This window comes from Lipotes vexillifer, unplaced genomic scaffold (assembly GCF_000442215.2).
Source record: "Lipotes vexillifer unplaced genomic scaffold, Lipotes_vexillifer_v1.1 scaffold56, whole genome shotgun sequence".
NCBI classification, from domain to species: domain Eukaryota; kingdom Metazoa; phylum Chordata; class Mammalia; order Artiodactyla; family Lipotidae; genus Lipotes; species Lipotes vexillifer.
In genome coordinates this window covers 442,100-466,158 of record NW_006798991.1, presented here as the reverse complement: position 1 = coordinate 466,158, position 24,059 = coordinate 442,100, and the positions used below count along the sequence as shown (strand labels likewise).

The window sequence follows — 24,059 nt, the reverse complement described above, 5'->3', positions numbered from 1 at the left end:
CCTTCCCGCCCCCCCCCCCCCTCGTGGGAGTGCCGAGGCCAGTCAGCCCCCAGCTCTGGGGGCTCAGCGTCCCCTCGGAAGTGACTGCGAGTCAAGCTCCCCACCGACCCCCGACCCCCTGGTCTCCCTCCCGCCAGGGCGCTTCGTACGCGGTGCCGGTCGGCCCCTCCCCAGTGGGGAGAAGACCCGGGCCGACTCCGCTCCACTGACCTACCGCTGCCCGACCGGGACGTGGCCGAACAGCCGGACACAATGAGAAGCTGACAGTCTGCAGCCCGGAAGAGAGTCCTCACCAGAAGACGATGATCCCGGCACCTAGATCTCAGACTTCCAGCCTCCAGGACTGAGAAATACATTTTTGTTGTTTACAAGCCCCCACCCTGCCCCGTTTATGGTGCTTTGTGACAACAGCCCAAACTGACTTAGCACTCTTTTCTTCAAGTACATCGAAGAATTTGTGGAGCCCATCCATTTTATGATACAATTTCCCAAATAACCAATATTCTCTCTATACACTCTGATTTGTCAACATTTTTATTTATCAAAATTGTTATTAAAAAAAGCTTCCATATTTTTTCCTAATAAATTGTTTCCAATATAAAAAAAAAAAAGAAAAAAAAAGAATACAATACTGCATAGCCTGGAGCTAGAATTTGTTTAGGCAGAGTTTAACAAAGGCTTCAGCATGACTTTACGGGACACACTTGTGTACCATTTACAAGTTTTGAGTTTTTCTTAACACCATTTTACACGAAGCTCAGTTGAAATTGTGAAACGTAGTGGGGTGCTTTTATGTGAGAATGTTATAGTTAGTGAAAAGTAAACATTTGTTAATATAATAGCAAGCATGAAATTAATTCAGAGTTAATGGTTTTAGTGCATTCCGAAAATCTCCAAGAATTGAGGCCTGCGCAGGTTTGCAGTTGCTATCTGCCTCATAAAGCAGAGGGTTTGTCTTCTGGGAGGACAAAGTCGTCCTCTCCTCTGATAAAACCTCTCACACAGTTGGCTTTGGCATCTTCCATGAAGAGGACTTCAGAGATTGAGGACTCATGCGGCTGGGCTTTCATTTGAGGTAGAGAGAAGACCGTGGTTATAACCAGACTGTCCAGAGTGGGGTGTAGTTACCTCCAGAACTTTTCACTGTTAACCCAGCCTGGGATTCATGGTAGTCATACAAGTAGATTCCTTAATAGTAAATAATAATAATAGTTTCCAAAAAGTTTTCTTTCTTTCTCCTTTCCTCTCCCCCCTCCCTCTCTCTTTGAATATGGCCCTAAAGAACCCTCAGACATATGATCAGATCACAAGCTATATAGGTGTAAATTCTTTAGTTTTTGTAAAATCTGAAACTTACATATATCTTTAAAACACAATGCATCTTAATAGTAGGGATTCCTTTCTCCTCCTGTGGCCACAGCTCTTACCCCAAGCCAGAAAACTGACACTGGTGCATGATAGCTTGGAATGCAGTGCAAGGGCTCATCATAAGACTTAAGGGCAAGCCACGTTACATCTTATGGGGAAGGTAGAGGAGGGTGTATTCAGGGGGCCTGGATTGGTGATAAAAATAAGTGTTCAGGATTCTTTCCGAGTTCTGCTTTCATATGATCTCTGGACCCCTAAACTGATGGTTCTCAATTCTATCATAACCAACACTCTTTTTCTATAACAAATACTGTAACTACCCCCTTTACTATCCTGAAATGAAATTCATAGATAATATAATCTACCAAAACACGACTTAACTGTAATATAAAAGGGGAAATAAAAGGAAACGTATTTTGTTATTTTAAAAAATCTCTGAGTTTAAAAAGAGAAAACAAGAAATTGACGTAAAATTAGCCTTACTACATTTGAATGAGGGTATAAAAATCTCTTGGCCAATCACATCCAACACGTCTTTTCAAAAAGTTGATCAAAAGAAAGCCAGTTTCAGGTACCAAAGTCTGAAAATTTTATTCTGCAAACAAGATTAAGAATTGTAATAATTTGTGTTAGGTTCTGCGGAGAAAAGCCAAAGAACATTGTAAAGAAACAGCATAAGGAAGATAAAGGTGAGAAAGGGTTGAAAACAGCCATTCAAAGGGAGGCTGATGTCGGAGAGTGAACCTCGCTACCAATACCTTCACTGCGAGCCGTAAGGAGCAAAGGCCTTGTCCAATCAGAACGCAACTCTTTATATATACTAGTGAGGCGGGGGCGGGGGGCAGGCTTTCATTTTTCCACCAGCTAGCTGCTTTCGGGAAATCTGTCATGGCTCGTACTAAACAGACCGCTCGCAAGTCCACCGGCGGCAAGGCGCCGCGCAAGCAGCTGGCCACCAAGGCGGCCCGCAAGAGCGCGCCGGCCACGGGCGGCGTGAAGAAGCCGCACCGCTACCGGCCCGGCACGGTGGCCCTGCGCGAGATCCGCCGCTACCAGAAGTCCACGGAGCTGCTGATCCGCAAGCTGCCGTTCCAGCGCCTGGTGCGCGACATCGCGCAGGACTTCAAGACCGATCTGCGCTTCCAGAGCTCGGCCGTGATGGCGCTGCAGGAGGCGTGCGAGGCCTACCTGGTGGGGCTCTTCGAGGACACCAACCTGTGTGCCATCCACGCCAAGCGCGTCACCATCATGCCCAAGGACATCCAGCTGGCCCGCCGCATCCGCGGGGAGAGGGCGTAGATTTGTTTCTCCCGATTAAGTGCCAACCTCTGAAAAACCCAAAGGCTCTTTTCAGAGCCAACCCCCTTTTCTGTGAAAGATTCCTGTGCACTGACTGAGACCTCCATTCCGAGCGAGGAAATAAAACCACTCCTCCCAACCTCCGCCTCCGGCAAAAATGGTGTTACAAGTTCTTTAAGATTAATTGGGTGGCTCTGAAAAGAGCTTTTAAGGTACTCAAGTCTTTTTTTCTTACTTCTTTTTGGGGGCCGCCTTTTTTGGCTTGACCGCTTTAAGCTTGGCCACCTTGTGCTTATGAATTCTGGCCTTGGCTGGACTCTTGGCCATCTTTGGTTTGGCTGGCTTCACCTTTTTCGGGCTCTTGACCACTTTCTCGGCCCCGGTACCTGCTAATGGTTTCTTTGCCTTCGGCGTCTTCTTAGCGGTTTTTTTCGGACTGGCAGAGCCTGTGGCCTTCTTGGGCTTCTTTGCCCCAGTAGCCTTCTTGGGGTTGGTCGCGCTCGCTTTCTTGGCTTTGGGCTTGGCTTCCCCGGTGGCCGACTTCTTGTTGAGCTTGAAAGAGCCCGAGGCGCCCGTGCCCTTGGTCTGCACCAGGGTGCCCTTGCTCACCAGGCTCTTGAGACCCAGCTTGATCCGACTGTTGTTCTTCTCCACGTCGTAGCCGCCAGCTGCCAGCGCCTTCTTGAGCGCAGCCAGGGACACGCCGCTGCGCTCCTTAGAAGCGGCGACAGCCTTGGTGATGAGCTCGGATACCGGGGGCCTGGACGCCTTGCGCTTCACGGCACCAGCAGACTTGCGAGCCTTCTTCACAGGCGTCTTTTCCGCAGAAGTAACAGGAGGCGCAGCAGGTACGGTTTCAGACATGGTTGTTGGTGTGGATGCCTAACAGTAAAAAATTAAAGACTCAGAGTTGAGTACCCAGACCGAGAATGTGTGTGTTATATATACACACAGCGCCACTGCGCGCTGATTGGTTCCCAGCTGGCTTCCAGCTTGAAAGCAACCTAGTCTCAGCTCTGTCTCGGAGTTGTGTTTGTTACAATTCAGGAAAGCAAAAAGTTAAAAATCTCCTGTGGAGGAACCACACCAGTTATATTCTACAATGAACCGGGACAGCTCAAGCTTTGAGACCTTTACAGTTGCTTCTTCCAGTTTTTATCACTTTGGTCTCAGCCTTTTTCAAAATCCCCTGACACTCCTACAGATTCACAGGTCAGAGAGACAACTTTTTGAGTCTCGTTTAAAATATAAATTCTTCTCTTTGTGTCTTCAATATCTTGCTCTCAAGTGACATTCTATACATTCTTGGCTTTTCATACCTTCAACAACTGCTTGATTCTCATTGACATTTACTTGGAAAATCTGTTTCATATGAGGAGAAATAACACAGGCTCTTTCAGGATTTCTGTACAAGAACTGTAGTAAAGGCTGCTTGTAATTACAGCAATATCTGATAAGAAAAGTCATTATGTAGTTTGGAAAAGTTTTATTATGGCTTTTTGTGACTATTTAGAGGGTTAGTTAATTTGGGGGCTTTAAGCATTCAAAATTTATGTAGGAAAATAGCAAAAGCAATAATCAATGATCCTCTTGACCTGGTCGTTGGGGGCTTGTGTTGCACTAGCTGATGGCAGAGGAGGTCCAGGTACAGGCATAAAATAGAGTTGGACCGCTTTATGGGGCTTTAATTACATTGACTTTATTAGAAAGGATCAGTTATTAAAATGTTCACAAGCTCTTGGGTTCAGGGTTCTGTCATGCTTTGGAAGATAAACTTTGGCAAAGTATCCAAGTAAAAGAATTAAGGAATATACACACGCATAATACTCCTACACATACTTATATAGAATTCCCTTAAGAGAGGGAAACTGAAAAGCATTTATATTCATTACTACAATTCTTATTTAAGCAAGGATATAGGTTTACAGGAAACACATTATAGGTTATGCATTATGTTCAGTAGGAAATAGACTGATGGTAGAAAGTGCTTTGATTTTCTTCTTCAGGCCTCAGACTGTTGGTCTTTAACATATGTTTATTTTGAAGCAGCCATGGACTTCTTTGTATTTCTGATAAACCTTATGAGTCCCTTCCCAGAATAATGCTTTTCAGTGCTTAAGATAATATACATAGGATTACAAAGGAAAACAGTTGTATTAAAATACCATTATCAAATTTATCAAAAATCCAAATTGGTGAGGTATTAACATGTGCTTCTTTATTAATACATTAAATAACAAGATTACCCATATGACCAAGAATTACTACAGTTTAGAAGGTGTAATATATTTAAACAATATTAGAGATTGAGATATTGACAGCTGCAACTGCAACATGGTTATGAATATAGCACAGGTCTTGCCACTCACACTGTTTGTTGCCTGCATTCACAAGTGGAGGAAATGCTAAGGTTCACTTGGAGTATAAAGTAAAGACAAAGGGAGTTTTTGCTCAATAAATGTTTCCAGATGTTCAGAATCCATCTATATAGCCCAGGTTAAGAACGCCATTCTGGAATTTGTTTCTGTGCAGTGTAAACTCATGGAACTGCTCTGATGAACTTGGGCCTCTTCACAGACCATGGAGAAAAAGCCAAAGCTATACAAGTCAGCTGGAACTCAAGGGAATTAACCATAAATTAAATCTTTAGGTGTTTATTATTTTGAGGAGTCCTCAAAAAGAAGGTTTTAGTAAATTAGATAATCACTTAGACTTTCACTTTAGAGGAGTGAATCTTGAGTGGAGGAGTTGGGAGCAGACATGATACTATAATATGTCACAATAAATAATGCTGAGTGATTACTTATTTACAGATATTATTTTAAGCAATTTGGATTATCTCTTTTAAATTCAAGTGCTCTATAATTTACACTTTCTTATACATTTATCGATAAAAGGAAAAAAACTGAGTATAAACTGCCCAAGGTCACAAGCTAGTATGTAGAGAAGGCTGTCTCCAGAGCTTGACTGGACACTGTAATGCCACCTAGTTGCAGAAATAGAATGCGGTGACAGATACAATGCCAGATACAAACTGTCCACAATTAAATATATAATCAAACCATAAATCTTAGACTTACAGCAGAGCAAGGTTTTTATCACTTTGGGATATACATATTTATAAATCTCCAATGTAGCGCTCAGTGATTTTTAACCTGACTTGACCTCTTAAACGTGTAACCTTCTTATATTTTTAGTTCCCTCTGTGGGGTCATCCAGCCTGCATACCAAAGAGCTCTGCTTAGTTAACCAAACATAAATGGACAGAACTAATGGAAGCTTAAACAATAGAGATATGATTTATTTAAAACCGTATTTAAAGCATTTTATAAGGGACAACAGCGTGTACTAACTGATTATTTCATATTTTGGAAAGACTGAAGAACAAGTATCAGGCTTCTTTGTGGAAAGTGTATGATCTGTTGCCCCACTTAACGGCTGCCCGTATTGTACGGATGCACAAACACACGTATCCATATATAGGAGCATTTATTAAATCCCATCTCCAGGATCCACTGTCGCTTGAGGCGCCCCTCATATTTGCCACAGCTCTGAGCAAGGGACAAATAAGCGAAGGGTGGGAACTGAATGTGGTCACTGCCCCTGCTCTTTCAGTTTTCAAACAGGTCCGTCACATTACTATAAAACTCCTAAGTGGCGCTGTGGAGATCACTTCGCTGCGGGTGTGATCGCTGTACTTTCGGAATGTCTGGGCGTGGGAAAGGTGGAAAGGGGCTGGGGAAGGGTGGCGCCAAGCGCCACCGCAAAGTTCTGCGAGATAACATCCAGGGCATCACTAAGCCTGCTATCCGTCGCTTAGCCCGACGTGGTGGCGTCAAGCGTATCTCTGGTCTTATCTATGAGGAGACCCGTGGGGTGTTGAAAGTGTTTCTGGAGAACGTGATCCGGGACGCTGTAACCTACACCGAGCACGCCAAGCGCAAGACTGTCACCGCCATGGACGTGGTCTACGCGCTCAAGCGGCAGGGCCGCACTCTTTATGGCTTTGGTGGCTGAACTGTTGGCCATCTCCCTGAGCCTACTAAAACCAAAGGCCCTTTTCAGGGCCACCTATTCTTTCACTCAAAAGAGTTTTGCGCTTTCTGTTCTAGCATTTTGTTAAGATGTCTGGGTCAGTACTGTTTACAATCTGTAAATTTAAGTTGATTTTATCTGATTCTTTTTTTGTATGTTTCAGATTAGTCGCAGGTCGCTAAAGCTGGTACATAACCTCAGGTCGAACTGTATATTCAATGTATTTAGTGTGCTTATAGCTAGGAGACCAACAGGACAGTAAACTGCAGGTGACATTTTGCACAACTGTCAGTGAAAAAAGGTGGAGAACATCACAGAAGAGGTAAGAGGTAAACCCTGATGCTGGGAAAATGGAAAATGGAACGTAGACACTTCTGTGGGCTGAAGACATTAAAACAGTCTGCCTTCTTGGATATCACATGATAAATGGTGGAGGAGAAAGGGGGATGATCAATCAACATAAAATATGTCGAAGGCAGTCAAGTTCTACCAGAGAAACCATAAGAGTACTTGGAAATTAACATTGTGAATCAAGTATACTTAAGTAAAATAAAAGAGTACTTGGGGTTTCCTCTTGTTTAAAAGTGGAATGGAGACAGGACAACTTGTCTCTGCTTCTCTGAGCTGTCTTCCCATGTCCAAAGCTACTGAGTTCTCAATCCAAAAGAAGCTTTTATTAAGGTTGATATAAATATACAGGTTTATGTTTACCAACTTATTATGTTGATTCTTTATCTTGAATATTCTTAGACTTGATTACAAGCACATTTACCTTAAATTATAGATAAGAGTTGCATAACACGTATCCTGACAAAAAGTGCTGGACTGGGCCTTTCAAATCCAGGTCTTCCTGAGTCAAATTCCACCTTGTTCTCTACACATCAGGAAATGAGGCAAAATAAGCAGTTCTCAAGTGGGTTACCCATTTCCTTTTCTTACCTACTGTAAACTTTCTACAGTCTCTCAGGATTGTCAGCATGCCACTGTATTCTTTGGTGTCCTCAGAATGGGCTTTATTCTGTGAAAAAATCTTGGTTTATTGTGATACAACTGGTATTTCTTTCCAGTGAAAGTGGTTCACTGTATTATAATAAGGTATAGCTGGACAGGTGGCTCCCTAGTGTGAGATAACATTCCTGGCTTGTCTGGGAGCAGACGGGAGTATGTGACTAAGTGCTCTTTTTGGATTGTAAGTAGAAGACACTCCCAGGCTTTAAAACCTTTCCTCTTTGTGCCAGCTATGAAGGTGCTGACCTTGTTTGACCCAGCAGAGACCATCAGGCTCTAGGGGTGGCAGAACAATGACTTGTAAGGAACAAGAGTTCCTGATTGATCAGGAGGGGCAGAGCTGCCCCACAGAGCTGGACTAATCATAGTGTGCCTGTTCCATGAACAAGACTGTCTTTAAGCTAACTTATTTTTGAGTCTCTGTTACAGCAACTTAACTTTGTCATACCAAATACGGTTTTCTCAACTTATTTACCAGTATGACTGTCCTTCCATTGGCCAGAAAGCTCTTTCAAGGAAAGCTAATGCCAAGTGAGCCTCTCTCCTTGACATCTCTTCCACTGTGTTCCATGCTAGACAGAACACAGGATAGGGGCTCATTACATGTTAGAGACGGGTGGGTGGGTTATCCATATGTCTTAAGCAGTTGTAATCTGGATATTTCAGAGTACTGTTTCCCCGAGGAGAGTAGTTCTTAACAACATGCGGATCAGAAGCTCCTTTGAGAAACTGGTAAAAAGTACACATATTGGACATAGGTATTTCACGGGGCTCATAAAAGGAATTCCCAGAGCTCCATGGATTCCTGTCAACAGCTTGGAGTCTAGGATTTTAGAGTCTGAGGTGTAAAGATCCAAAATTTAAGGCTAGAGAGGAAAGGACAGACAAAATGCATAAAGAACACATTGAACAAGAGTAAACTTGTCACCATTTATTCACTATGTGCAATAGACCTATATATTCTCGAGAAGTTAGATCAGGTCTTAACACTTCATAACTCAGAATGCAAGATAGCCCATTTGGAAAGATTTTGATTCTCAGAGGCCTGAAGGTCCAAAACGACTGTATCTCATGAGATTTAAAAGTAAATAAAAACAGTGGGGTGTTTATTTTCTAGCCTGATTAAGGAGGAAGTCCATGAATTTCTTCTTAAGGCCCTTTGAACTTGTCTTCCATTGTTAGTCTTGATAAATATATTCAACAGAGTCTATGTCATTGAATAAATCATTTATTAAGTTTACAAGAAACATTCCCAATACCCCTTTTCAGAGATAAAAAGGAGCTGGAAAGCTTGTATAGAGGGATGCTTATTCTTTGTGTTTTAACCAACCGCTCTATGCCTCTGTTTCCTCATAAATAGACATAACAGTAGTTCCTATCTTACATGTTTGGGGGTGAATAGCATTAAATATTTGTTAAGCATTTTGGCCAGTGCATGGCACATGGTTAATGCTCCATGTTTGGGCTATTATTATTGCTATTATAAGCATTCTTATTTCTCAGAGGCCCAGAGAAAAAGAAAGTGGCATTTTGAACCATGAAGACATACACTTGAAGTCTTGAATTACCATTTTCTATCTTTGAGGTCTGTGGTAAATTACTAACCACTGTTCCCTTATCTGTAATGTAGGCGAAAATTCGTATTTTCATGAGGACTTGAGTGAAAACATAGGATTATGTGTTTATGCATATGTTTGACAAATATAGTTTACATATATTCTTAAGAAGTTGCAAGTGCATTAATGGAAGTTCTTTTGGATGTAAACATAAAAAAAAAAAACAATTCCAGATTATTTAAACAAAAAAAATTCTCTTGAAAGTTAAGTTTGCTGACCACACTTAAGCAATTACTGAACACTCGGTCCTGTCTTTTTCTTCAGTTCCTTTCCCTAATTTCTAGGAAAACAAATCTGATTGATCCAACTGGGCAGATGCCTGCATCGATCAAATATGATGGCCCAAGACAGAGGGTAAAAACATAATGACCACACATGGCGCTCAGCCCTGAGTGGAGCTGTTCCTAGGAAAGAAGTAATAATTGAGTACTGAAGTTGTCCCAGATGGTGTCTGGGCTGCCCTTCAGTCCCATAACCCGAGTTCCCAGGGATCTCTATTAACTATATCCAAAGCTCATGTTTGTTCTTAGCCTTCTAGACATCACACCAACTTGGTCATGTCCTCCTTGGTGAAATACATTATTTTCTTGACTTTTTTGACTCTGCTCTCCTGATTTTCTCCCAAACTCTCTTGTCACTCTTTAGAATCTTTTGCTGTCTCTTTTTCTCTAAAGTTTGGAATGCCTCCAGGATAAACTCACTTCTTTATTCTTCCTCCATGGGTAATCTCCAATCTCATGCCATGCTGACAACATTAAGATATCTATTTCCAAAATTTTCAAAAATTTCTATGTCCAGTCCCCATTTGCCTTTGAATTCCAGACTCGCATATACAACTACTCACTTGACATCTACAATGGAGTTGCTAAGGGGATTTAAGAATTGTCATGTTCCAGTCTCAGAAAACTCATCCTCTCCTAGAATTCTTGATTATCCAAGAACTTTATTAGCACTGCAGGGCAGTAGATAAGCACAGAAGCTCTGGAGCCACACTGCCTTGGGTCTAACACCAGCCCCACACTTTGCTCAATTAAAAGGAGAGAAAAGTTGCATCTAGATAATGTGGATGTTGAGCAGATGAAGTGAGTTTATGTTTCTAAAGAGCTTGGCATAGTTTCCTAAACATATAAAGGGCTCAACAAATGTTAGCTACTTGATTCTTCACCCATAAAACCTAACTCTTCAATACATCCTTTTGACTTTCTCCTCCTAAATCCCAATTCTAATAGTTTCACCAGAATTATTGCAATAAGCTTTCAATTTTATTCCCTGCTTCTTTCTACTTTTGATCCCATAAAATTCATTCTCCCAATAGTGGCTAGAGTTATTAAAAATTATAAGAGTTTCCCATGACACAATAAGAATCTGGGTGCCTTCTTTTGGCCTATAAGGTCCAACATGTTCAGGTACCTGTTTAATCCTCAGCCTCATTTTTTACCCCTTTACCTTACTAATCTCCTAGCATAAAGACCTTATATTCCTTGAGCACAAACTCCTCCCTGCCTTGGCCTGGAACTTTTATTCCCTGGGTTGTGGGTTCCCTTATCTAAAGCATCACGTAGTTACTATCACAGCACCTGGTTTTATTTCAAATAATTTCACAGGCCTCAGAACTTCTATTTGAAATATCTTGCTGAGTTATCAACGTGTTGATTATCTCTCTCCTCCCACTTGGATATCAGCCCCAGAAGATCAGCCTGTCTCACCGCTGTGACTAAGGCCTCTCACAGAGGAAATCCAATCAATATTTGACAAAATACTGAATGGAATCGCTTCTCTACTGCCATTAGAGACACTTTCCTAACACTGGAGCCAGTTATGTCAGTCCCTGCTCAGAAGTTTTCTATAAATTTTTGTCGTCTGCAAAATAAATTTAAACTTCATTGTTTGACATCTACACCCTTCACCTTCTTCTATCGTACACTTATCTTTGCCACTAGGAAGCTCACGTGGGCAGGGGCTTTGGTAGCTTGTTCTTCACCATATATCACATGTTCTCAAAGCCTCCTACCAAATAAGCAGCACTGTATCTGCTGGGCACTTTTTAGTAAGCCGAGTTCTCAGATCTCCCCCATAGCTAATGAAACAGAAACTTGGGAATGGGACCAGCAATCCGTCCTTTAACAAGCCCTCTGGGTGATTCTGATGCACACTCAAGTGCTTTATGTCCTCAGTACATAATTTAGTGCTTGGCACTTGAATATGAATGAACTTGGTGGATGCTCCTTCTGTCTGCCTAGAAGGCCCTTACATCAGGCAGTGCAAGTGCCTTGCCAAAAGTCATTTGCCCTCTTCCTTTCTAATATAGACTCAATTTTGTTGAGGTGTCCCTTTCGTCCCTGCCTTGTGCTCCAGGGAAGGCAGAGTCCCTTTCTTAGCTGCAGGAATGGGGTTCTGATTCAACCATATCAATCCTAAGGGTCCCATGTCCCCTTAGTAATGATTAATTTGGGAGGCTCGGTATACATCCAGTTGTTTGTGGCTGTGAGAGCCTTTAACAACGGAGGCCAGCTTCCGCAAGGATATAATAATGATTAAGCTGAAATTGAAGTTGTTGATCAATAAACTGTGTGTGTGCTGGGGATGGATGTGGAGTCAGGGGCATTTCAGACAGAGAAAAACAGCAAAGGCCTGGAAAACAACCAACCAATCAAAAAACAATGAAGAAACACAAAACAAAAGGGAGAAAAAGAATCCTCTGAGGTTGGGTTGGAGAGTTAGGTGAGGGCCAGACTTTTCAGAACTTGGGGCCATAGCACAGATTTTTGAGTTTTGTGAGGTGGGTGATTATCCAAAGGCTTTGAGCAGGTAAAAAACAAAAAGCCCTCACGGTGACTCTGGAATGGAAACTAAATACCCTATGAACAGAGGAGTTTCAGAATTACCTCAGACTAAAGTCAAGGTGATCAGAAACAGTCGAATTGTAATTCAGTAACCTGAAAATAAAGACTTGTTTGTATCTTCGCGCTTATTTTATTATTTACCTTTTTGAGACAATAAAATGGAGACCAGATAGACTGGCCCTGGAGGCTGGCTAGGAGTGTTTCTCAAGGACATTGACAGCAATGCTTGGGTGGATTTGGCATTTCCATTTATGGGTGAAGTGCCCTCAACTGAACCTTTTTCACCTGACTTCCTGAAGGACACTTCTACCTTGCAGTTTCCGGAGAAATGAGGGAAGAGCCCTGCTCTTTATTTCCCGGGGTTTAATCTCTTGGGCACTATGCGATCACAAACCATAGGCTTCCAAACCTCAGTGTTCAGCTCACAACATTAAAAAGCATCTCTACTTCCAGAGTTCTTCCTCTCTGCGTTCTGAGCCGACCCTGGGTCCCTCTCTTCTTCCTTGCCAGGATCCCTCCACAGTTTCTGAACCGAGCAGAGGGAGGAGATATGGAGGCAGGATAGGGCGATGGGCTCAGAAGGGAGCTCACCGGGGACAGAAAAGGACAGGTTGGAGGCGGCAGAGCCAATCTTTATATTATGTGGCTACTCTAGTGAGAAGACATGCGGCTGAATACAGAATTCTGTGAATTTTCCAGGTCTAGTTTGTAAAACGAGTCAGGAGAGTGGGGAGAAGACTGCATTCTTCAAACAAAAATCTAATGACCAGGAAAGAGATAAAACAAAATAAAAAGTTAGTAACTATTTTCCCCTTACTGGAGAGCTGCAGCCACCCAACATAATATGCTTGTAAAGAATTTTAGATAAAATGTTCCGCCAGGACTTGAAAGCCCTAGGCAAAGCGCTGGGGGTGAGGGAGTGTGAAGAAAAGGAATTAGATCCACACAAATGAACCTAGGCGGAAGACCCTCAAAGTCATACTAAGAAAGTTCCGGTTTTAGACGGTGGGATTTTCAAACATAACTGTGGTCTCTTGGACGTTACAGCCTGACGCTTTACATAAAACCAAGACCAGAGCTTCACAAAGCACCGATTCCAGCCCAGAGGGCACCCTGTACAAATTTTATAAAGGTGACCTAGAGCTCCAAGGATTGGGGTTAGCACTAAGTGGTTTCAGTGCACGTTCGCTTTAGCCGTTGGGAACCTTCGTATGCGGAACAGTTGTCAGAAACCATATACAGTAGATTTGCCACCCGAGGATCACTGACTTTTTAAGTACTTTGCTAAGCGTTACCCCTGACACTAATTTAAATCCCAGAGTTCACGAAACCGCACAAGCTAGTGTGCAGCTCTGATGGTGAAAACGTGAAATGGCTCTGAAAAGTGGTTACAAACATTAACTTGGAGCTGGTATACTTGGTGACAGCCTTGGTACCCCCGGACACAGCGTGCTCGGTCAGCTCCCCGGGCAGCAGCAGGCGTACGGCCATCTGGATTTCTCTGGAAGTGAGGTCGCGCACTTGTTGTAATGCGCCAGGCGCGACGCTTCTCCCGTGGTGCGCTCCAAGATGTCACTGCCGAACGAGTTCATGATGCCCATGGCCTTGCACCAGATGTCGGGGTCCGGGTGGCCCTGATTCAGCACCTTGTACACGTACACGGAGTAGCGCTCCTTACACTTGCGCTTCCTCCCATCTCTTTCCTGGGCCTTGGTCACCGCCTACTTGGAGCCCTTCTTCGGGGCCAGAGACGTCACTAGTTCAGGCATTGGAACTTGATGTCTTCTGAAAGAAAAGAAAACGGTGTCCGTTCCACCGGATCCTGCTTATTTGTAGGAAACATTATGCAAATGAAGACTTAGTTATGCAATTGCTGATTCGTCTTGAGGTCTGCATGCAAATAAATCATTCCAGATATACTGTCTCACTGGTCAAAACCTGAGACAGTTTTCCAGCAATCAGGCCACCTTCTTTAATCTAGTTAACCTATTTTATAATGAGTTCTGATTCGTTTATAACAATTCAGATTAGTTTGTTAATTTTAAAAACTAGAAGTAACTCTCTCCAGTGTTTCGAAATAGGCAAAGCTCGTGGCACGGTTAGTCTCCGACTTGCAAGGCCCGTTTACAGCTCCTGGAAAAGCTGTATCTTTACATTTGAATCCAGTGAGAGGGAAAGGAAGAACTGAGAAAAAATAGGCTGTTATCCAGACAATTCCGAGTACAGTGTTTCCCACTGTACAGAAAATGCAGAAATACAGCGTAAAAACAAAGGGCAGGGAAATAAAATTACATCACTTGAAGGGAGATAAGAAAGAAAAGAATTTCGTAGCCTATATAGCTATAAACCTTCGAATTGCAAAGGAACAAATCACATCCAGTTTAGCCACAAAGGAGGGTCAGAAATAGTTCTTCAGTCTAACTAGTAAAATGATAAAACAAAAAACCCAAAACCTTACTAAAAATTAAGAATCCAGTGTTTAACACATTTATTTTAAATTTATTATTTTTATTACCATCATCATCTTCGTCTGAAACCGGCTTCTTAGTTCTTTCAGTACCATCTTTCCTTTCTGCAGAGAGGTGTCCTCCCTGAATGTGATTTTTTTCCCTAACATTCCTCAGGCTCCCCAACCTTCCGCCATCGCCCCCCCACCCCCGCCCCTGCCGTGTTTCAGTGAAAGCTTCCTTAAATTAGTAACCTAGGTTCATAGCGCCTCCTAGTGACTTGTGAAGGCAAACATAAACCCCTTCAGGAAGGAAGCATCGTGAACCCAAGTTCTCTAGATATACTGTACACAGATTGATTGTGATTTATTTATTCAGTAATTATTTAGCATCTATTACGTGCCAGGCATTCTACCAGGAACTTGGAATGTCCAAATATAAGCTTATAATAAATGTTATCAAATCGAAGAGGAAAACAGACACTATGGAGGGTCAGGCATCCAAAAAAACAAGAGCCTTAGATTCCCTCCCTTTCCCTCGGGCAGTGAATTTCAGATATTGAAATTATCAGAGACTATAAAATAACTATTTACTGGAAGTTTGAAGAAATAAAAATATAATAATATAATCAAGGAACAAGGGACAATCAAAACCAGGCTAAATTAAAAAATAATAATAAAATAGAACTAGAAATTAAAAAGAGCTATATTCCATAATGATAAAATAAAAATTCACTGATAAGATGTAACATTCAGGACCTTATATGCACCTGACCACACAACCACTAACTATATAAGCAACAACTGGAAGAATCAGCAAGAGAACTTCAAGGTTACAGCTGTAGGGCAAGCTTTCATATACTACTCTTATAAATTCACATAACAAGCAAAGAAAAACATGTATGGTTATAGAAGACTCGGACAACACAATGAACAAACTTGATCTATCTGTGATTCCTGCACTTAACACAAAGAGATTGTCCAATTTTTAAAAGCACACATTTAATAATTTCAAAAATTCAACACCGAGTTTAGAAAAAGTCACAATGGATACAAAAAAAAACAGTTCCATATATACGGCACTCTTTTATCAGCTAATTAAAGAGCAATAGAAAATATTTTTTTTAAGATAGTAAAAATAAAACAATCTTCCCATATGCTTGGAAACTAAAAGTGCACTTCTAAATACCATGGATTAGAATATCGTAAGGGAAATTATGTAATATTATGAGAAAAATATGAATGAGAATAATACATATAAAATTTGTTGGATGTATCTGAAGGTGTACTAAAAGGGAAATATATGATATTATATGCATATATTAAGGAACAAGAAACACTAAAGATATGCAAACTAGGTGTTCAACAAAAAAAGCTAAAAAAAGAACAGGAAAATAAATCAAAGTAGAAAGAATCAGCCTTAGAATTCTTAGAATGTGTTGTACTGTTGTGAATGATGTTCTATTTCAATTCCAGATAGGTCATTGCTAATATATAGAAAGGTCATGAATTTTTATGTGGTGCACATATTTACCAACCCTCTTGAGCTCTTATTAGATCTCATTGTTTATAGATTCTCATGGATTTTCACATTGACATATAATTTTAAATATGTCAACCCTGACCTGAAATTAAAAAAAAAAAAAATTTAAAAAATGGAGATAAACCACAAGCTTGTTCTTTGAAAAACCTTATAACAATAGACAAACATCTAGAAAAACTAATGAGGAAAAAAGAAGAGAGTGTGTGTGTGAATAAATCATAGGAATAGAAAAGGGAAAGTAGCTACCAAAAAAGAGATATAAAGAACTACAAAAATGCTATGAATAACTTTTACAAAAAATTAAACTTAACAAAAAAGGATAATTTTCAAGAAAAAAATTAAGTAATGGGTTGCATAAACAAGTTATGATTATGGAAATATGACAGGCAGTTAAAAAAAAAAACTCTCCTGTACCCCTCAATCTAAATGATATCAAGCACAACTGGGTTTTACAGGTATTAATGAATTTAAGTAATTGATAATCCCTATTTTACAGAGGCCATTTCAACAGAAAAATAGCTCTCCTTTTTTTTCTTTTGCAATTGTGCACACTTACCTAAACTGGACAGGAACAACACAGACCTAAAAAAAAGGGAGAAAGGAAGATAGAGACAAGAGAAAATTATAGTCTCACTTTACTCATGAAATTCATTTTTTTTAAAAAAGCTCTATTTGAAATGCAAGCAAATGGAAACCAAGAGACCATATTATTTAAAAAAAATAATAGTATATCATATAGGGTTTATTCCAAGAATGGAGGAAAAGTTTAACATCAAATCTGCCAGTGTAAGAAATTAATAGAGAAAAACTGTTATCATTTGCATAGATACTGGGAAAATATTTGTTAGAATATGACACTCCGCCTTTATAAACATTTTTACCAAACTAGAAGGATAAGGAGTAGCTACTTACTTCATAAGGAGTAGCTACAGTGAGCACATTTAATAGTGTAATTGTAGAATGATTCCCAAAGAGTCAAAAGAAAGACAAAAGTTTGGTGGTACTACTCCTATTCAACATGGCACCAAGGGTCTGGCCAATACCATGAGACAAGTACAAGTAAGAAGGGTAAGGATGCAACAAGAAAAGATGTTATCTTTATTGTCTGACAATAATATGTCATTGTAAAAATTCATGAAAATCTTTAAACAAACAATTAGACCTTACAGAGCTTAAGAGCGTTGGTTGCTACATGAGCACCACATAAAAATTCATGGCCTTTCTGGAATTGAAACAGAAAAACCAGAAATCATTTACAACAGAACAACACTTTCAAAGGATTCTAAGTCCAGGAAAAAATATTCCAGATCTGTATGAATAAAACTATGAAATGCGATTTGAGGATACAAAACAAGATTCACTCAAATTAAGAAATAGATATACACTATACTATGTTTGTTTTGTGATGACTCAATATGCTAAAATGTTCATAAACTCAAAAATAAGCTAAAAATTCAATGTTATGCCACAAAACAGCACTGTATTTTTGGTAGAGCACTGTAAAATTCATGTTAATGAGCAAAAATAGTGAAGATGATTCTCCGAAACAAAATAAAACAAATGAAAAAGAAAAGAAAGAAGAAAGAAATAGTGGGGCAGGGAACCTAAGAGAGGCTAGGATCATCAGACCTTGAGCTGTCAGAAACTATATTAAGCATTTGTTCAAATCTTTGTAGGCAAAGGCAAGAAGAGGGCTCAAAGTAGCCTGGCTAGTTTGCTCTAGATTTTACCTGCTATGATTGATTCGGATTGCTTAGAGTTACCAAGAGATAATGTCTCTAGTGCAATGGTTTAGAGCAGGGACCTTGGAGCTAAGCTGCTTGGGTCAGAATCCCGTTTGCCATTTATTAATTAGATGACATTGGATAAATTATTTTAAGCTCTAAGTGACTCAGTCTATCTGGGTAAAATTGGGATAACAATAGTTCATAGGTTTGTTACAAGTATTAAAGGAGTTAACATCTGGAAAGCACTTGGAAATGTGTCTAGGTGTATGCCAAAAGAAAAAAAAATTTTAAGTAAATAACTGGAGATGGTTGTGTGCAAACTGCACCCAGGGCTGCATTGCATTATGTTTTGCGGGCCCTATGCACTTTTGCCTTCCTGGGCCCTCTCCTCCGCAAAAATAATAAGAAAAATAATAACATTATTAAAATTATATAAACACTAAAATATTAGTATTACACAGAACGTTTTCATCGACCTAAAAGTTCATTTTTAATTCTGATTTTAGAAGAAATTAAAATATTTTCGTGAGCCTCTACAAGTACTGTGGGCCGTAGGGTCTGTGTCTACCGTAGCCTAATAAATGTAGGCCCCTCGTGCATCTCAAGATGAAATTTAAAACACATATAGTTATTCAAGTGGGAATTAATAATAATTCACACACACATACATATACACGCACTTAATCCTCACACAAAGTGCCCTAGAAATGTGTTGATAATAAATAGGGGTAGTGCAAGGAAGGTGTCCTGCGGATTAGTTATGAGGGAAAGCGTCAGCTCAGAAAAAGTCGAGAGAGGAGAGAAAAACTACCGGAGGGCTGCTGCCCTGTTTCTCGGTCTTCAAACTGCTCGGTTCCCCGTTTTAATCTGCGCATGTCCTCATGGACTGTTGGGACTCTCCAGTATCCAGTGGTAGCGGGGAAAAGCTGGGTTGGCAAAGCCTGCGCATCAGCAGGTGGCTGCCACGCGAAATCTCACGCGCACAAGCGGCTGGCGGAAGCCTGCAGTTTACTGGAGACCCCTGGGGCGGCGGTGAGGTGGGGGGAGCCGAAGTGACGTAACGTGGCGTATGCGTAACGTGGAGCTCTGGAAGAAGCCGCGGAACGTGAGGTTGGGTGAGACGATCCAATGAGGGAGCCGGCGTGGAGCGGCGAGGCGGGACGGCCCTTGGACAGACCCTGCGTGGGGGGGCGTGGCTACGGGCGGGAGCCGACAGAGGCCGGGCGTGGAACGCCACGTTATTCTTTCCACCCTTGCGTGGCTGTACCGGAAGGAGGTGCCAATTTTCAGGACTTGACACTTCCAGTTTAAACCTCAAGGTGATTTTTCAGTTTTGTGCGGCTATTTGATAGTATCATTTCAGGGACATCCCAAGTCGTAATTTAAAGCACAGTTCTCTAGGTGTGATTCCCGACCAGCAGCATCAGCACCACCTTGATAATTTAGAAATGGAAATTACTGGATCCTACTCCAGGTCTAGTGAATCAGAAACTGTGAGGTGGGGCCCAGCAATCTGTTTTTAAAAATCCCTCAAGGGAATTCCCTGGCAGTCCAGTGGTTAGAGCTTCGAGCTTTCACTGCCGAGGGCGCGCGTTCAGTCCCCGATTGGGGAACTAAGATCCCGCAAGCTGCGAGGCGCGGCCAAAAAAAAAAAAGAAAAAAATCCTTCAGGTGAGAAGTAATGTGTTCCCCTTAATTCACATGTTGAAGGTGACCTCTTAAATGTTAGCTTAGCTAAACTAAGTTTTTACCTTCGAGATCGTTAGCAAAGCCAAAACGGTTCTTAGGTCTTACGCACTCAGAACTTAATGCCAGAAAATAAACTGAAATATAAATAAATTGTCCAGAAAGGGAAGATCTTAGGAGAAGAATTTGAATCAACAATGAAAGCGGAGTTTCAATTATCCATAGAGTTTATTAAATATAGCGTCTCATTTACAAATGTTTTGCCATCCTTTCAGACTTCCCCCAGCAAAGGTAGTCCACGGTAAATAATGAGTTCCCAGTAATTACGCCTGTAACAGAAGTAAATTCTGTTTTTATAATGTAAATAAAAATAAAATGAAAAAGCTAAAACACCTTGTTTAGGCTCTTCCACTCGGGTAGTGATCTCCTTTTGATAAGTCAGTGTGCAGCAAATCAGGATGGGTAGGATTTTGGTGGGATATACACACTAATCTATCATCTCAGGCAGGTCAGACATCATACTTCATAACTTCTACGGCCAGATTCTCATTTTCAGTTACTGTTTGCATTCATTTCTTCTCTGCACTCATATCTCTCCCCTGATTGAAGAAATAAAAAAGGTTTATATATTAGGTGCCGTTTTGCCATCAACATTAATATCTGATATACAAAGAAGAGGATTCTGTTTACATACGCTTGTATAATGTGCTATGAGGAATCTCTGCTCCAGTGTTACCTACACTTTAGTCATTATTAGCATTAACAGGTAATGACTCAAACCATGCTCAGTCAAGAGATATTTCTCAATAATGTAATCTTTGTTTCAAATCTCACAACTACCCTTACTGGGGTGGAATTCAAATAGTTCAAAAGCTTATATTCTCTCCCTTTGGTTTTTGACCTGAAGAGAATTAGTCACTCTGATTTTCATTTTAATTCAGAGATTAAGGAAAATATAACAATTGCTAACAACTGCTAAGTGCTTACGAAATGACTATAACTGTTTTAAGAGCTTTACACAAATTATCTCAATCCTTAAAATAACTCTAAGAAGTAATGCATTATTATTATTCTCCTTGTATAGATGAAGAAAGTGAGACCCAAAAGAGTCACTCATTCAATTGAACCATTTCAACAAACAGACCTGGCCTCTATTCCTGTTGTTGCAGACGTATGTGTATTTTAATTAATTAATTAATTATGTCGTGCTGCAAATGGTTACTGAGAGCCTACTGTGTCTGAAACAGTCAAGGCATTAGGGAGTCAGTAGCAAAAAAGACTAACCCTGCTCCAATGAGCTTACAATCTTGAGAATGGGGAGGGGAAACAAATAATAAACAAACTTATGTCAATAAATACTAAGTATAACAAAGAAGAATGAATGGAGGAAAGTAAAAAATGGGATAGGGAGGTACCATTTTACATCTGCTGGTCAGAGAAAGTCTCCCAGATATGATACCATTTTAATTAACCCACTCAACCTAAAACCCAAGAAATGTGGAGAATATTTCAGTTATGTAACAGGTATTATACCCAGCTGAAATACCAAACACATGACTAAGCCTGTCCACCCACTGCTTCTCTCCTATCACAGTCTTTTATAGGCTTCTCTTTGGTCGCTAGGCCCTTTCCCTCCCTTTTGTAGTAGTTTGCTTCTTCCATTCTTTTTCTGACTCCTCATTTTCTCTTACCTTTCTTCTTTTCCCCATGCTCCTCCTCCTTCTTTCCTAAAAAAAATAGCCATAATTTGGCTGTGATATTGTTTTGTATTTATGAAATACAGCTTAACATTCACTGTTAAAACTTTTAAACAAAATTCTAAAGCATAACTCCTTTAGTTTTCTACAATTCCTGTTCCCTGTGCATGATGGCAAATTTCATGGTTTATGAAAGGAAGAGCCACTCAAATGCTGCTTTTCATGTAAAGGAGTCTTTTCTTCTATTTAGCACTAAATGCCCATACCACCAACATGAAACTTTCCCCAAACTTTTCCCAAAGTTGAACTCTACCTCTCCTAAGTCTTCCTTTCCTGCAGCTAGGGTTTGGAGGGAAGTTGGGAGTATGAATCGAGAAGACTGCTGAAGTTGTTCATCTGAATAAAGTACAAAAATTAGTCTTCCAAAAGAAGACTCCTTATAATTTCTGGGTTCACAGTTGATCTAAGTATGCAGAAATATGTGTCAGAACAATCATAAAAAGCAAATAGTTGTAGAACTCAAGTTACAGTCGATAGATATCTAATGCAAAATTGTAAAAATATAGTCTTTCTTATGACTTTGTTCAGAATTAACCTTATCCAAGGAGGTATGGCCTTTGCCCTTTGCTGGAATGTGTTCTATAGGCCCTTGGAATGTCCTGCATGATAAGAATTATCTTTGTTTACCAGGAGGCATTGAGCTACACTGGATAGTGTAATAGGATCATTTATGTTGGGTGCTTTGGACCATGCCATATCTGTACTAGATCCAGAGGAACTGGATACTAAAGATCCAGTCTGGACACCAAGGCTTGGGTGAGTTTCCCTAGTTGGCAGTACATGTTGTGTTGTCACACATTGTTGCAGGAAGGTGTTGTTAACACTCCATGACTCCACTGGGAAAGGGTTACCGGAAGCTCTGAGTTTGGAACCCTCCTAGATTCTGCTCCATGTGTCTCTTCCCTTTGCTGATTTTGCTTTGTGTTCTTTTGCTATAATAAACCCTAACCTTGAGTATAACAGCTTTTAGTGAGTTCTGTGGGTCCTTCTAATAAATTATCTAATCTGAGGGTAGTTTTGGAGAGACCTCTGAACCCCGAAGTTGGTGTCAGACGTGTGAGTGCAGACTTATGGACTGTTCTTAGCTTTGCACTATGTCAAAATGGTATTATTATTATTTTTATATGCAGTTTTTATGTTTTTAATATTTATTTGGTTATACCAGGTCTTAGTTATGGCAGGTGGGCTTCTTAGTTGTGACTTGCTGGCTCCTTAGTTGCGGCATGCATGTGGGACCTAGTTCCCTGACCAGAGATTGAGCCCAGTCCCCCTGCACTGGGAGCGTGGAGTCTTATCCACTGCGCCACCAGGGAAGCCCAACAATGGTATTAATATTACTATATATTTTTTATCACTCAAAAATTGGGATTTTTTTTTTTTTGCCTTAATTTAATGAATTTGGTAGTTCCCACATGAGCCTAAGTCTATTCACCTAACTGCAGACTTCCAAAGAGTGATAAACACTTGTTTGGGCCTTAGTGAAAGATAAAGGGAAATGAAAGCAGTTAACTGTAAGCTTCCTTGACGATCTTACAAAACTGAGGGCTCCTGGAAGTCAAGGACAACCTTATTTCTCTTTATATCTCCAGTGCCCATGCCAGTGACTAGCCCAGACACATTCAATGACTATCTCTTAAATAAATTGATTTATAAATAAATATGCTAACTACTGCCATGGCCCAATTTGCTAGGACATTTTGACACACATTAAGAATCTCCTTATAGGGCTTCCCTGGTGGTGCAGTGGTTGAGAGTCTGCCTGCCGATGCAAGGGACGCGGGTTCGTGCCCCGGTCAGGGAGGATCCCACATCTTGCGGAGCGGCTGGGCCCGTGAGCCATGGCCGCTGGGCCTGCGTGTCTGGAGCCTGTGCTCAGCAACGGGAGAGGCTGCTAACAGTGAGAGGCCCGCGTACAACAACAACAACAAAAAAGAATCTCCTTACAAACCTTCATAACTGAATTCTTCACTTTAGTTTCTTCTTTTATGGAGTTTCTGCTAACTCTTAATCTGTTACCTTACACTTTAAACATTGTATTTTTTTACTCATCATCAATCTTCACTCCTATATTTTAAATAAATTTTTATGTTACCTTTAATTTCTTGTCAATTTTAAATTTCATTACCATTTTCTATATTATTATTTTCTCCTATTTTCTTTTTTCTTTTAATTTATTTATTTTTGGCTGTGTTGGGTCTTCCTTGCCGTGCACAGGCTTCTCATTGCGGTGGCTTCTCCTGCTGCGGAGCACCAGCTCTAAGCGAGCGGGCTTCAGCAGTTGTGGCTTGCGGGCTGTAGAGCGCAGACTCAGCAGTTGTGGCGCATGGGCCTAGTTGCTCCTTGGCATGTGGGATCTTCCCGGACCAGGGCTCGAACCCGTGTCCCCTGAACCAGCAGGGAGACTCCCAACCATTGCGCCACCAGGGAAGCCCTATTTTCTCCTATTTTCATATACCACAGTATTTTCTGAAATTTTAATTTTTTACTATATTTATTTTCTTCTTTAATTTGTTTTCTTTTTCAAAAAGACCAAACGTATTAGTTTGTTGGACATTCCAAAACAATCGTGCACCAGAGATTTGCTTTCCTGACTGCCATTTAGGATTTCTCAGATGAATTAATTCAATTCATTCAATATTTTAAAAGGTACCTGCTGGGCTTCCCTGGTGGCGCAGTGGTTGAGAGTCCGCCTGCCGATGTAGAGGACACGGGTTTGTGCCCCGGTCTGGGA

At 40.9% G+C, this 24,059-nt stretch overlaps 1 protein-coding gene and 4 pseudogenes across 3 annotated transcripts in view; 2 read left to right on the top strand and 3 right to left on the bottom strand.

Annotated features, from left to right (window-relative positions):
* The window catches only part of LOC103077443 (histone H2A type 1 pseudogene), a 7,194-nt pseudogene extending 7,104 nt beyond the window's left edge, over positions 1-90 (bottom strand). Inside the window, exon 1 of the transcript XR_014368711.1 lies at positions 86-90. The product of XR_014368711.1 is annotated as a histone H2A type 1 pseudogene (transcript). The remainder of the gene's footprint in view (positions 1-85) is intronic.
* A 2,154-nt stretch (positions 91-2,244) lies between these two features.
* LOC103077708 (histone H3.1 pseudogene) lies at positions 2,245-2,667 on the top strand (annotated as a pseudogene). The gene has a single exon (XR_014368712.1). The product of XR_014368712.1 is annotated as a histone H3.1 pseudogene (transcript).
* Positions 2,668-2,898: 231 nt separating this feature from the next.
* Positions 2,899-3,531, bottom strand: LOC103077983 (histone H1.4 pseudogene; annotated as a pseudogene).
* Positions 3,532-6,372: 2,841 nt separating this feature from the next.
* LOC103081210 (histone H3.1) overlaps positions 6,373-24,059 on the top strand; it is a 114,437-nt gene continuing 96,750 nt past the window's right edge. Inside the window, exon 1 of the mRNA XM_007471237.1 lies at positions 6,373-6,658. Within this exon, the coding sequence (XP_007471299.1) occupies positions 6,373-6,658 (286 nt within the window). The remainder of the gene's footprint in view (positions 6,659-24,059) is intronic.
* Positions 13,478-18,760, bottom strand: LOC103087894 (histone H2B type 2-E-like; annotated as a pseudogene).